This window comes from Triticum urartu, chromosome 2A (assembly GCF_056163025.1).
Source record: "Triticum urartu cultivar PI428250 chromosome 2A, HENAU_Tu73, whole genome shotgun sequence".
NCBI lineage: Eukaryota > Viridiplantae > Streptophyta > Magnoliopsida > Poales > Poaceae > Triticum > Triticum urartu.
Genome location: NC_141874.1, coordinates 407,831,504 through 407,846,967, shown reverse-complemented (window position 1 = coordinate 407,846,967; position 15,464 = coordinate 407,831,504). Strand labels below are relative to the sequence as shown.

The window sequence follows — 15,464 nt, the reverse complement described above, 5'->3', positions numbered from 1 at the left end:
TGATCTCACAGCCTTGAACCTGGCCTTATTCATTCACCCATTTAGATTTCAGATAAAATATAAAAATATATCATATATATACACACGTCATCATGCAACCTAGCTTTCCATAATTAAGCCAAGCAAGTCATCCATGCTAAGGTAATTGGTTGGTTGCTAAGCATGCATGTTTGCATCAATTGGTACGTGTTGCTGAACATGCAACAAAATTATACAGCGAACCAGCATTCCTGATCTCTCTGCTCATTTTTTTCCTTGCAAATCATATATATAAGGGTAGGGGCAAGCAAACATAACCATAGCAGCTTAATTGCTAGTGTGCCGATTAATGCTGTTTCAGCTGCTATGGCAATTAAACCTCTTCCTCAAGCGTTGAGGTGGCTCAGCATCCATGGAGGCAGCCCTCCAATACGAAGCTGAGCCTGCTGCCCCGGCGCTGCTGCCGCCGCTGCTGCCTCCCCACCCATCGTCACCGGCGGGTAGCTGCTGCATACACAAGAAGATGAACTGTACATGTTATTACATGTACGCATAGTATCTTAAGTGAATTGTCAATGTATGCATGTACATACCAAATGTTCTGTTGAGGGGCATGGGCCTGCTGATCCCTCATCATGAAACTGGAAGATGATGAGCTGGTCTGGGCTTGAGGTTGGTTTTGGGTATGGGCATGGGTTTGGGTCTGGGCTTGGTGCTCCCACTGCATTTGTTGTTGTTGCTGCTGCTGCTGCCTGCTGGCCGCCGCCTTCTGCCTCTCCACCAGCTAGAGAAAATTGAAGGATTAGATCAGCAACGGGCAGTGGTTAAGTAATTATAGGTGCTTTGTTTGGCAGCTTAATTACTTCCTTCTGTAGGGCCTTGTTCTCCTCCTGCAGTGACCTCTCCTGCAGCATGCAACAACAGTATGAGATGAAACTAGCTATATCATAATGGAAGGCGGATCGATGATAATAAGTTTGGTTGTTACCTTCTTCTGTAGCTCAGAAATGGACTCCATCATAATATGGCTCTGCAAATAGAGGCAAGTTTGCAGTTACAAATGATCAGAAACTTTATCATTGGAAATTATATGCCAGATAATAACATTCTCAAAAGTCCAAAAGGAAAGGGTTTGCAACAGAATGCAAGGACCACATTCACATATGTAATGCTGGCATCTGACGTCCACCTCAGTCCAGTTAAGACAATTCAGGTGGGCTACTGAATCTTAGAAAATAACAACCTTTCTCGATCGGATGTGCTTCAATGAACTCTCCAGCTGCTGCTCCAGTTGTTGGAGTTCTTTGAGATTCAGAGAATCCAGATCCTCTCCCATGAGGTGCCTGCAGGATAATATAATCCAGTTACTTTAAATCATCTTAATTCAGCAGCTCATACTGCAAAATTATATGCTAGTTCCACAATTACTCAGAATTCAAATCTCAATTCAATACTCATTATTACTTGTGACATTTTTGTATGGTCTCAATCTTCGCCTTAAGTTTCCTGTATTCGTGGCACCAATTTCCCTGTACAGGAAAATTATTTTCTGTCAGAGGTAGGCAAGTACAAGAATGGACGTAACTAAGAACATCTTTTACCGCTATAGGGAACTACCACTATCAATATGCTTATTTAATGTGAGTAGATGGTAAGGTAATGTGAAAACGAACAGGAAACTGTTGACAAACTACTCCCTCCTTTGTTTATAAGGTGTAAATGCATTTTGAGTCTGATTTTACAGTGGTCTAATTTCTAGGCCGCATAACTCATATGATTGATCTAGTTGATGGTCAATGGGAATCCCAAAATCCATGCGCTCCTTATAGACCTGGAAGGAGGGATAAATAAGGCTTCCATTTTAGGAGAAGTTCACATTTACCTTCGGGCACTCACACTTGCATTTTTTTCACGTCACTTCTTGCATTTTGTCGCTAACAATGATACTAGAACAGCAGACATGTAGGAATAGCAGAAATTTACCATAAGATGCTCTTAACTATTATAACAGGTTTCAGCCATTGAAGTGCAGGAACACCTTAATAATGTTTCTGATATTCAGTATTATGAAGCAGCAGCATCTACCAAACTAGTCCTAGGCTTTTTCTGTAAAGTAATCATTAAATCATTGCCTAAAACTATGTTTAGGTTCAATGTGTAGAAAAAATTAAGTAAAGAAAAGAAAATCAGTACTCGCATGTGGATCTGAGGTACTAACAGCAAATACTTGACGGATTTGATTTATTTGGATGGAGCGAAGAGATGGACGTTGCAAGTGAGGAAAATAATAAAAAAATAGAAAATGTGGAAAAATAAATATATTACGACATCGACTTTGAACTTTTTATATCATGGTCATAACAAAGTTTATCTGAGAATTTTAGGCTCAGCCAAATTCATAGTCATCAAGCCATGTCTACTTGTTTACCGTAAAATATATTGGGTGTAAACCGGATTTAATAATCCCCCTCCCCCCATATCCCAATCAGAAAATAACCACACACAAAAAATGGACCCTTCAGAACATATAGCGTCAAAAGTTCACACACCATACAAAATTAAAATGAAAAACCTATAACCAAATGTAGTTGTTTTATTTTAGGTATTTATAAGCAAAATAATCCTGCCCTTTCTTAATCATATAGTTGATAGCAGACAAAAATATGGTAAGAACGATGGTCGATATTTTCATTTTATAAATTACTTAATTTTTGTGAAGATAAAAAAGCTTAATGAAATAATAATACACGGAGGGGTATCTTGCTGCTTAAAAGCATAAATTAGCTTCCGTCCGTAGCTTTCTCAGCCATCTTCTACTTCAATAACCTTCTCTTACAAGCCAAGTTCATGTAAATTCCATATGTGTACAAAAACATATGCAACTGTGTCACCCGTGGTTGGTTTACAATGGTTATGAAAGGGCCAAATACAAGAAATGTGAATACAAAGGCTATTTTGTGAAGCTTAGGTAGGTTAAGTTTGTGGCAAAAACATATAATTTTGATTGATTTGTTAGTATCCTATAATGTATACATACAATATTTATTTTACAGAATTTATAGTTAAAAATATTGTCTGTGATGTATTTATGATTGATCTAGAGGAGATGCTAATTTCATATAATTTCATGCATCCCATATATTGTGTATTATATACTGCATGCTATGACTATTTCTATGTATAGTGGACATCATTCAAAGATGATGAATACACATGCCCATCAATGATCTCTTCGTTCATTTACCTAGGTGGCCGAATTTAATAAAAATGTGAAGGAGGATGATATCCAATACCAGTTTAGCAAACTCTTCTAGTGTTTACTAGGTTCTTTTCATCCTTACTAAACGATCTTATCTGCCGGTAAGTTTGCAACTAGAAATTCATTCCCACTTGTATTTAACATAGGTTGCCGAACTAGAGCATCCACACATTACAAGTTTTCTTGGTGAGACAAAATCCGAGATGAAGGGGATTAATCAGTTTAAGGACATGTGAATGCTACACATTTCGAAAGCTCATCTGTGGGTCGACAAAACCCCTTTTCACTTGAGGAATGTTAAGCTATATAGTAGAGTATCCTAAAGAAATGTAATTTAAAGTCATTAACAAAAAATGTAAGGTGATTCTGAATTTCTCAAAAAGTATAATTATTCATAACTAACTTTCTCTGTTTGGACAATCCAACAACAAGGTTAATTCAGATATGATGTTTATGTGAAGGAGATGTGCTGAAATGCTTGTGCAATGTAACATGGGCAACCTCCCCGATTCAAAATATATGAAAGCAGCAAGAGTAATCATCATAATAGCGAAAGCAGCAAATTGCTTATACCTCACTTTCAGATTCAGCTGAAATAAGAGCCTTTTCAGCATAAGAGTAGCGCTCATAACGTTCAAGAATTTTGTCCATGCTGCAAGGAAAACTCACACCATGTCAGTCCATGCCTTTTGAGGACAATCAAATCCCGGTCATTTGCAACCCATAATTAGTAGTACTAATTAGTACAATGCTTAAGAACAATTATTTGAGTACTAATTATGCCTTCGAAAATCAGTACAAGGCTTAGCATTGTATTGGAGTACAATGCTTGGCATCCTTCTACTTCGGAAACCAGCACTAAGAAGCATACCCAAGTTATTTTTGCAAGAAAATATAATAAATGCAATAGCTTATCACAAACCCCAAAAAAAAGAGCCACTATGCCATGGCCCGAGCAATGAAAAATAAGAAATTCCCAACAAACTCCAGATCTGAAGTTACTGTTTGGACTGACAGTGCTCCTTTACTGTTCAAAGTGTTGTAATATCAGTCTTGATTGCCTTGGAAACAGGATGCCAGCTTCAAAGAGTGCACACATAAAACATATATCTCACCCATCTTTAAGAAAGCAGTGACGCTGTATAGAAGAACCATGAATCCTTGATAAAAGGAATGCATATAGCACACATGTGATATCAAGGTTTGTTGATAATGATTGAAGCATTACAGGACATGCATGCATGATGCTGTGGCAAGAAAAATTTATCAACAATGAGTTGAATGGATGGCTGTAGCAGCAGTACCGCGGGAACTGGATTGCGATCCTAAACTGAACAATTGTAGAGGAACCTTATAGAGCTAGCTACTTCTGTTCTTGTAAAACAGCCAAGGTGATAGTTTGCACCAGCCCCCTTCGTAGTTTCATACATAGAGAATATTACGTACTGTACTATATGCAACAAAAGAAGAAGCTCTTAATCCGTATGTTTGTACGTACGGTCAACACAATATCCCACCATCTTGAACCTCACTGGTTTTGGCACACGAAAATATAGACTATAGAGATGTGCAGCCTATTTATCTGGATTATATAGAGAGAGAATTAGTGAAGGGGTTCCAGAAGCCTGAAGCATTAATTCCTTTAATTTTCCCAGAGAGAGGCCAGGTCGTCTTGTATATGTGGCACGTAGGTACCCATGCCTTATATAGACCATATATCTCAAAGAGGGAAGAAAGAGATGAGACGCAACGGACATATATGTATATTGGAAATAAAGCACTTGAAAACAGGCATAAAAGTGCCGACATACATACATGCATACTGTTACCGTACGTACGAGTCGTTGTACAACACAAAACTGTTGTACACGGAATTGAGAGGGGCTAAAGTATATGTTGTGTTACAGCAAATAGTTTCATCATTAGCGATTTACATCGTACACCTTTATTTCTCTCTTCAATAGAAGATTGCGAATTGCTCCCTATCAATGAACAAAGCAAAGATCCAGTACTACTATACTGTATCTAGCTGTGAAGCTGGTCTATCTTATTTCTACCAAATAAAACCGAGCTAGCAAAGATTGACCTAGAGGGTAGCATCAAAGAGGCAAAGAGGGAGAGAAATAAATAGGAGTAAGAGGAAAGAGAAGAAGAAGAAGATCAAAGAAGAGCCAGATCCATCTCACTGCTTGGCAAGAACTGAAGAAGAGTAAGAAGAGGGATTTTTTTTTTGGTATAGTTTAACAAAGACGTACGTAGCGATGTACCATGCATAAGTCGGGTTCACTGCATGTCTAGAGAGGCAGAAGAAGATGCGAGGCGATTAATTCACCGAGCTCCGTGCATTACATGCATGTCTGTCACTGGCTCACTGTCCAGCTCACTTCTTGGAAGCTGTGATTATTATTTGATAGCTTAAAAAACACCAAAAAAACGCATGTGATTTCTGGTCACAAGAAAAAGCCAAATCACTGGACGGGAACTAGAAAGCGAATAAAATACTCCTTGTAGTACAATCGAGTCTAGAACGATGTGGATGAAGAAAGGGACAAAAATCATCTAATTACGCGCGGGGGCTGGGGCTCAGTATAATATAATCTGCCTTCTCGTGTCACATACATATTGTCCTAGGCGGGGTATAGGTGAATGTGAATTAAAGAAAGAAAGGCGGCCGTGGATCCCAAAAAAGGAAAGGATCAGTCGGAGGCAAGAGGAAAAGGCAAAAGTGGGGAGCACGAGAAAGGAAATCCGAGAAGACGAGCCAGCTAGTGAGTGAGGACTGAGGAGAAAATCAAATCGTTACCCAAAATAAGCAAGCAACTGCAGCAGCAGCATAAAATCATCGCCTGTAGCACACAAACTCAGAATAGGCAGGGCTGGGGCTAGCAGTAGAAACAAGTGAGGAAGCACATGCGGTACGGACACCAAACCGATGAGCACATGGAGATGGATCGATGCCAGAAATGGCAAAACCGACAGGGAGCTTTTCCGGCGCCATGGCATCAAAGGCCAGAAACGGCAAGAGCTACGATGCAGCTGGCGGAGGAAGAGCGGAGCGTACGGCGGTACGGTATTACCTCCCTCCCTATATGTATGTGCGATGCAGCAGCGGCATGGGCATATAGCAAGCAGAGGCAGAAATGGAAATGGATCGAGATGGAAGCTAATATAGGCGTGGGTGGGGAGCTACCTGGAGTCGGTGGCGTACTCATAGAGCTTGCCTTTGGGGGAGAAGACGATGACGGCGACCTCCGCGTCACAGAGGACGGAGATCTCGTGCGCCTTCTTCAGGAGCCCGTTGCGGCGCTTGGAGAAGGTCACCTGCCGATTTATCTTGTTCTCTATCCGCTTCAGCTGCACCTTGCCGCGACCCATATCCTGATTTCGCGATCTAGCTGTCGGCTCTTGTGTCTATGGCGCGCACGGCGGCCGGGGTGGGAGGAGGCGAGACGTCGCTGGCTCGCCGCGGCGGTGAGGGGAGATGGGATGCAGCTTTAAAGATGGGAGAGGAAGAGGATGGATGGATTTGTGGTGTAATTGGGGGAGGGTGCGATCGAGTGTGGTTCCGGCCGCGGTATGCTGTCGAGCGTCTATTGGCTGAGACGCCTAAAATGGCCCCACACGCTCAGTCTCAGTCTCTCTCTCTCTATTGTGTTTATAGTGGTAGCAGCAGCGGCGGCAAGCACATAAAAAAATGGCAGCGCAGGTTGAACTCCTCCATCCATCGCCCGCTTCCCATGTGTGATGAGTCTGCACCTCGTACGGTCGAACCCAAACGCAGGCCAGCCCCTCTTCACTTCCTTTCCTTTCTAAATCTGCCTTTGGGTATCTCCGCTTTCTTGTCTCTTAGGTTGGTCCCTCTTTCTCTCTCTTGACTGGAACCTATTTGACTGGTGGGGAAATCACATAAAGTTTTTTCCCCTCATTATTACTTTGCTCTATTCAAAATATGACCCTTTTAAGTTTGACATCACTAAATAGAGCTAAATGACAACATTTAACTTCAACAAAGTACTAATTAACGTAGTATGGCTAGTAGCAAGTACATACATGTAACACGTGTTCAACAAAAATTCAACAAAATACTAGCATATTATGAGTAGATACCATGCCTACTAACTAAATAATTTGACAGTTGGAATTAGAGTCGTAGTCTGGAGTATCAGAACCAGGAGTGCCAACAGGCCTGTAGTACATCATGTTCTTCTCACAATCATAATCGAGGTAGAACGTTGCCCTCTCTTCAACTTCCATCCCATAGGCACGTGCAAGGTATCTCCAACCAGGGAAACCGAAATAGGTACGGTGTGTCTCGTTGGTGAGAAGGCAAGTGAAGTTCTGAGTCGTTTGCATCTTCATGAGGGTGCACTGGAATTTGATAGTTGCATCAAGCTCAACGTTGAACCTCTCTAGGAAGTCACTCCTTGCCCGCAAGGGATGAATTGAGAAAAATTAAAAAGAAACTTCAATCAAACAATTTTGGTCGCAACTATGAAACTCAGTCACAACATGTTGAACAAAAATATACCATTGTAGTTACGAATTCATCTAGAAGATCTACGAAGAACTTCTTATCCTTTTGGCATCTGATGGCCCCACAGGTGGCATCTGATGGCCCCATAGGTGGCACACGAGGGATCCATTTCCTGCATTCATGTTGAAAAAAATAAACAAACATCAGGTATATAGCTAGGTAATTCTTTGGATATTCAAAAATTATAGTAATTAAATAGCGCTACAGCCATGCATATAGTTCAAATATAAAATACATATAGCTAGGGCATTGGATAATTTAAATAGTCTAGTAAACATACGGTGAAACAACCATGCATATAGTTCAAACATAAAACACATACGGTTGGGTTCAGTGGATAGTTTAAACACTAGTAATCAAATAGTGTTGCGCATATATTTCAAATACAAAACATGCATAAAGTTAAATAGTATGTACGGTCAATTATAACAACTGATAGTTAAAGTAGCTACAGCAACTAACCCTCCCCATCTAGCTAGTGGGAGTCACACTCTCATGTCCTAGTCAGAGTCGTCATCACCCCCCCCCCTCACACCGGAGGGGCCAACCACGTGGTCGTCCCTTGTAGACCTATCACCGGCGCGTGATAAGGGGTCAGCTCATCCTCCTCAGACTCCCTCGCAAGCGCATCACAATGTATGTGATCGTCCGTCACCTTCTTCCTGGCTTTGTAGGCCATGAGCAACATCTTATTGTGCCCCATGACACGAGGATTCGTGGAGAGACGCCTCACTTAAGGGTCAAAGTACTGCATCTCGACCTCGAGGTGCTCCTTCTCCTTAGCCTTGGAGCATATCCTCATGTTCTTCGGCGCTAGGAAGTGTGCGGCGTCGGCGTACTCATGGAAGTTAAGATGCACCTTATCCCTAAAGAGCTTGACCGCTTTCACATCGTAGGCACACAGGGAGCTCCGGGGTGTGCTACTCCTGCAGGAGTTGTTGGGTTTCCCCGAAGAGGAAGGGTGATGTAGCACAATAGCAGAAAGTATTTCCTTCAGTTAAGAACCAAGGTTTATCTAACAGTAGGTGGCAACACATGTACAACGTTAGCAGCACCTACACACAAACAAAATAATTGCTTGCACCAAACAAAGCAAGGGGGTCGGCATCCCCTTGTTCTTGCTAGCCAAAAGGTTAAAAGTAAATAATAGTAAAGATAGCAAAGGATAATAGTAACTAGGTAGTGATAGTAAATTGATAGCAATTGTAAGAACTTATAAATATATGGAGAATGGACCCTGGGACCATAGGTTCACTAGAGGCATCTCTCTCAAAAGAAAAATAGCGAAGGGTAAACAAATTATTGTTGGGCAATTGACAGAATTGAGCATAGTTAGATCATCCAAGGCATAATCTGAAGGAAATATGCCCTAGAGGCAATAATAAAGTTGTTATTTATATTTCCTTATATCATGATAAATGTTTATTATTCATGCTAGCATTGTATTAACCGGAAACTTAGTACATGTGTGAATACATAGACAAAACATAGTGTCCCTAGTAAGCCTCTACTTGACTAGCTCATTAATCAAAGATGGTTAAGTTTCCTGACCATAGACATGTGTTGTCATTTGATGAACGGGATCACATCATTAGGAGAATGGTGTGATGGACAATACCCATCCGTTAGCTTAGCATTATGATCGTTTAGTTTTATTGCTATTGCTTTCTTCATGACTTATACATGTTCCTCTGACTATGAGATTATGCAACTCCCGAATACCGGGGGAACACCTTGTGTGCTATCAAATGTCACAACGTAACTGGGTGATTATAAAGATGCTCTACAGGTGTCTCCAAAGGTGTTTGTTGAGTTGGCATAGATCGAGATTAGGATTTGTCACTCCGTGTATCGGAGAGGTATCTCTGGGCCCTCTCGGTAATGCTCATCACTATAAGCCCTGCAAGCAATGTGACTAATGAGTTAGTTGCGGGATGATGCATTACGGAACGAGTAAAGAGACTTGCCGGTAAAGAGATTGAACTAGGTATGAGAATACCTGCGATCGAATCTCGGGAAAGTAGAATACCGATGACAAAGGGAACAACGTATGTTGTTATGCAGTTTGACCGATAAAGATCTTTGTAGAATATGTAGGAGCCAATATTGTTGGGGAACGCAGTAATTTCAAAAAAAATCTGCGCACACGCAAGATCATGGTGATGCATAGCAACGAGAGGGGAGAGTATCATCCACATACCCTCGTAGACCGTAAGCACAAGCGTTATGAGAATGCGGTTGATGTAGTCGTACGTCTTCACGATCCGACCAATCCAAGTACCGAACGCACGGCACCTCTGAGTTCAGCACACGTTCAGATCGATGACGTCCCACGAACTCCGATCTAGCAGAGCTTTGTGGGAGAGTTCCGTCAACACGACGGTGTGATGACAGTGATGATGTTGCTACCGACGCAGGGCTTCGCCTAAGCACTGCTACGATATGATCGAGGTGGATTATGGTGGAGGGGGGCACCGCACACGGCTTTGAACAATCAACTTGTGTGTCTTGGGATGCCCCCTGCCCCCATATATAAAGGAGCAAGGGGGGAGGCCGGCCGTCCTCTCTAGGTGCGCCAAGGGGGGAGGAATCCTCCTCCTAGTAGGAGTAGGATTCCTCCTGTCCTAGTCCTACTAGGAGGGGGAAGGAAGGAGAAGGGGAGGAGAAGGAAAGAGGGGGCGCAGCCCCTCCCCTAGTCCAATTCGTACTAGGCCCATGGGGGGCACGCGGCCAGCCCTCGTGGCTTGTCCTCTTTTTCCCTTAAAACCCACTAAGGCCCATATGTACTCCCGTATTCCCGTGACTCTCCCGGATCTCCAAAAAATACCCGGATCACTCGAAACCTTTCCGATGTCCGAATATAGCCTTCCAATATATCGATCTTTACGGTTTGATCATTTCGAGACTCCTCGTCATGTCCGTGATCTCATCCGGGACTCCGAACAACCTTCAGTACATCAAATCACATAAACTCATAATACCAATCGTCATCGAACGTTAAGCGTGCGGACCCTACGGGTTCGAGAACTATGTAGACATGACCGAGACATGTCTCCAGTCAATAACCAATAGCGGAACCTGGATGCTCATATTGGCTCTTACATATTCTATGAAGATCTTTATCGGTCAAACCGCATAACAACATACGTTGTTCCCTTTGTCATCGGTATGTTACTTGCCCGAGATTCGATCATCGGTATCTCAATACCTAGTTCAATCTCGTTACCGGCAAGTCTCTTTACTCGTTCTGTAATACATCATCCCGCAACTAACTCATTAGTTGCATTGCTTGCAAGGCTTATAGTGATGTGCATTACCGAGAGGGCCCAGAGATACCTCTCCGACAATCAGAGTGACAAATCCTAATCTTGATCTATGCCAACTCAACAAGTACCATGGGAGACACTTGTAGAGCACCTTCATAATCACCCAGTTACGTTGTGATGTTTGGCAGCACACAAAGTGTTCCTCCGGTATTCGGGAGTTGCATAATCTCATAGTCATAGGAACATGTATAAGTCATGAAGAAAGCAATAGCAACAAACTAAACGATCATCGTGCTAAGCTAACGAATGGGTCAAGTCAATCACATCATTCTCTAATGATGTGATCCTGTTAATCAAATGACAACTCATGTCTATGGTTAGGAAACATAACCATCATCGATTCAACGAGCTAGTCAAGTAGAGGCAAACTAGTGACACTCTGTTTGTCTATGTATTCACACATATACTAAGTTTCCGGTTAATACAATTCTAGCATGAATAATAAACATTTATCATGATATAAGGAAATATAAATAACAATTTTATTATTGCCTCTAGGGCATATTTCCTTCAGTCTCCCACTTGCACTAGAGTCAATAATCTAGTTCACATCATCATGTGATTTAACACCAATAGTTCACATCTTTATGTGATTAGTTCACATCTCCATGTGACTAACACCCAAAGGGTTTAGTAGAGTCAATAATCTAGTTCACATCGCTATGTGATTAACACCCAAAGAGTGATCATGTTTTGCTTGTGAGAGAAATTTAGTCAATGGGTCTGCCACATTCAGAGCCGTATGTATTTTGCATTTTCTATGTCTACAATGCTTTGCACGGAGCCACTCTAGATAATTGCTCCCACTTTCAATATGTATCTAGATCGATACTTTGAGTCATCTAGATCGGTGTCAAAGCTTGCATCGACGTAACTCTTTACGACGAACTCTTTGTCACCTCCATAACCGAGAAACATTTCCTTATTCCACTAAGGATATTTTTGACCGATGTCCAGTGATCTACTTCTGGATCACTATTGTACCCTCTTGCCAAACTTATGGTGAGGTACACAATAGGTTTGGTACATAGCATAGCATACTTTGTAGAACCTATGACTGAGGCATAGGGAATGACTTTTCATATTCTTTCTATTTTCTGCCATGGTCGGGTTTTGAGTCTTTACTCAACTACACACCTTGCAACACAGGCAAGAACTCCTTCTTTGGTTGTTCCATTTTGAACTACTTCAAAATCTTGTGAAGGTATGTACTAATTGAAAATATACCAGGTGTCTTGATCTATCTCTATAGATCTTGATGCTCAATATGTAAGTAGCTTCACCGAGGTCTTTCTTTGAAAAACTCTTTTCAAACATTCCTTTATGCTTTCCAGAAAATTCTACATTATTTCCGATCAACAATATGTCATTCACATATACTTATCAGAAATGTTGTAGTGTTCCCACTCACTTTCTTGTAAATACAGGCTTCACCGCAAGTCTGTATAAAACCATATGCTTTGATCACTTTATCAAAGCATATATTCCAACTCCGAGATGCTTGCACTAGTCCATAGATGGATCACTGGAGCTTGCACACTTTATTAGTACCTTTAGGATTGAAAAAACTTTCTTGTTGTGTCATATACAATTCTTCTTTAAGAAATCCATTAAGGAATGCAGTTTTGACATCCATTTGCCAGATTTCATAAAATGTGGTAACTGCTAACATGATTCGGACAGACTTTTAAGCATCGATACGAGTGAGAAACTCTCATTGTAGTCAACACCTTGAACTTCTCGAAAACATTTTTTGCGACAATTCGAGCTTTATAGATAGTAACACTACTATCAACGTCCGTCTTCCTCTTGAAGTTCCATTTGTTCTCAATGACTCACCGATCATCGGGCAAGTCAATCAAAGTCCATACTTTGTTTTCATACATGGATCCCATCTCATATTTCATGGCCTCAACCCATTTTGGCAGAATCTGGGCTCATCATCGCTTCCTCATAGTTCGTAGGTTCGTCATGGTCTAGTAACATGACTTCCAGAATAGGATTATCGTACCACTCTGGTGCGGACCGTACTCTGATTAACCTACGAGGTTTGGTAGTAACTTGATCTGAAGTTTCATGATCATCATCATTAGCTTCCTCACTAATTGGTGTAGAGATCACTAGAACTGATTTCTGTGATGAACTACTTTCCAATTCGGGAGAAGGTACAATTACCTCATCAAGTTCTATGTTCCTCCCACTCACTTCTTTCGAGAGAAACTTCTTCTATAGAAAGGATCCACTCTTAGCAACAAAGATCTTGCCTTTTGGATCTGTGATAGAAGGTGTACCCAACAATTTCTTTTGGGTATCCTATGAAGACGCATTTCTCCGATTTGGGTTCGAGCTTATCAGGCTGAAACTTTTTCACATAAGTTTCACAACCCCAAACTTTAAGAAACGACGGCTTAGGTTTCTAGCCAAACCATAGTTCATCTGGTGTCGTCTCAATGGATTAGACAACGCCCTATTTAACGTCAATGTAGTTGTCTCTAATGCATAACCCCAAAACGATAGCGGTAAATCAGTAAGAGACATCGTAGATCGCACCATATCTAGTAAAGTACGATTACGACGTTTGGACACACCATTATGCTGTGGTGTTCCAGGTGGCGTGAGTTGCAAAACTATTCCGCATTGTTTTAAATGAAGACCAAACTCGTAACTCAAATATTCTCCTCCACGATCAGATCGTAGAAACTTTATTTTCTTGTTACGATGATTTTCCACTTCACTCTGAAATTCTTTGAACTTTTCAAATGTTTTGGACTTATGTTTCATCAAGTACATACCCATATCTGCTCAAATCATCTGTGAAGGTGAGAAAATAGTGATACCCGCCGCGGGCCTCAATATTCATCGGACCACATACATCAGTATGTATGATTTCCAACAAATCTGTTGCTCGCTCCATAGTTCCGGAGAACGGCGTTTTAGTCATCTTGCCCATGAGGCATGGTTCGCAAGTACCAAGTGATTCATAATCAAGTGATTCCAAAAGTCCATCATAATGGAGTTTTATTCATGCGCTTTACACCAATATGACCTAAACGACGGTGCCAAAAATAAGTTGCACTATCATTATCATCTCTACATATTTTAGCTTCAATGTTGTGAATATGTGTATCACTACTTTCGAGATTCAACAAAAATAGACCACTCTTCAAGGGTGCATGACCATAAAAGATATTACTCATATAAATAGAACAACCATTATTCACAGATTTAAATGAATAACCGTCTCGCATCAAACAAGATCCAGATATAATTCTCATGCTCAACGCTGGCACCAAATAACAATTATTTAGGTCTAAAACTAATCCCGAAGGTAGATGTAGAGGTAGCGTGCCAACCGCGATCACATCGACTTTGGAACCATTTCCCACGCGCATCGTCACCTCGTCCTTAGCCAATCTTTGCTTAATCCGTAGCCCCTGTTTCGAGTTGCAAATATTATCAACAAACCAGTATCAAATACCCAGGTGCTACTGCGAGCATGTATATCACATATACCTTTGTTCACCTTGCCATCCTTCTTATCCGCCAAATACTTGGGGCAGTTCTGCTTCCAGTGACCAGTCTCTTTGCAGTAGAAGCACTCAGTCTCAGGCTTAGGTACAGACTTGGGTTTCTTCACTTGAGCAGCAACTAGCTTGCCGTTCTTCTTGAAGTTCCCCTTCTTCCCTTTACCCTTTTTCTTAAAAACGGGTGGTCTTGTTAACCATCAACACTTGATGCTCCTTCTTGATTTCTACCTCCTCAGCCTTTAGCATTGCGAAGAGCTCGGGAATCGTATTATTCATCCCTTGCATATTATAGTTCATCACAAAGCTCTTGTAGCTTGGTGGCAGTGATTGAAGAACTCTGTCAATGACACTATGATCGGGAAGATTAACTCCCAATTGAGTCAAGTGGTTGTGGTACCCAGACATTCTGAGTATATGTTCACTAACAGAACTATTCTCCTCCATCTTGTAGTTGTAGAACTTATTGGAGACTTCATATCTCTCAATCCAGGCATTTGCTTGAAATATTAACTTCAACTCCTGGAACATCTCATATGGTCTATGACGTTCAAAACGTCGTTGAAGTCCCGGTTCTAAGCCGCAAAGCATGGCACACTAAACTATCGAGTAGTCATCAGCTTTGCTCTGCCAGATGTACATAACATCTAGCGTTGCTCCTGCAGCGGGTTTGGCACCTAGAGGTGCTTCTAGGACGTAATTCTTTTGTGCAGCAATGAGGATAATCCTCAAGTTACGGACCCAGTCCGTGTAATTGCTACCATCATCTTTCAGCTTTGCTTTCTCAAGGAACATATCAAAAATAAACGGGGAGCTATAACGTGAGCTATTGGTCTAAAACA

The 15,464-nt window shown here is 41.4% G+C and overlaps 1 protein-coding gene across 2 annotated transcripts; it reads right to left on the bottom strand.

Moving 5' to 3' along the window:
• LOC125537527 (MADS-box transcription factor 15-like) lies at window positions 1-6,973 on the bottom strand. 2 transcript variants are annotated; one of them, XM_048700845.2, is made up of 8 exons: window positions 6,429-6,973; window positions 3,812-3,890; window positions 1,444-1,508; window positions 1,223-1,322; window positions 968-1,009; window positions 843-884; window positions 573-763; window positions 1-483 (listed from the first exon to the last, which is right to left on the bottom strand). In XM_048700845.2, exons 1-8 carry the CDS (start codon window positions 6,611-6,613, stop codon window positions 366-368), a joined length of 822 nt encoding a protein of 273 aa, XP_048556802.2. In that variant the 5' UTR covers window positions 6,614-6,973; the 3' UTR covers window positions 1-365. The 2 variants fall into 2 exon arrangements, with proteins under 2 accessions (XP_048556802.2, XP_048556801.2); XM_048700844.2 differs by having other exon boundaries at window positions 1-486; window positions 6,429-6,971.
• Between the last annotated feature and the right edge of the window lie 8,491 nt (window positions 6,974-15,464).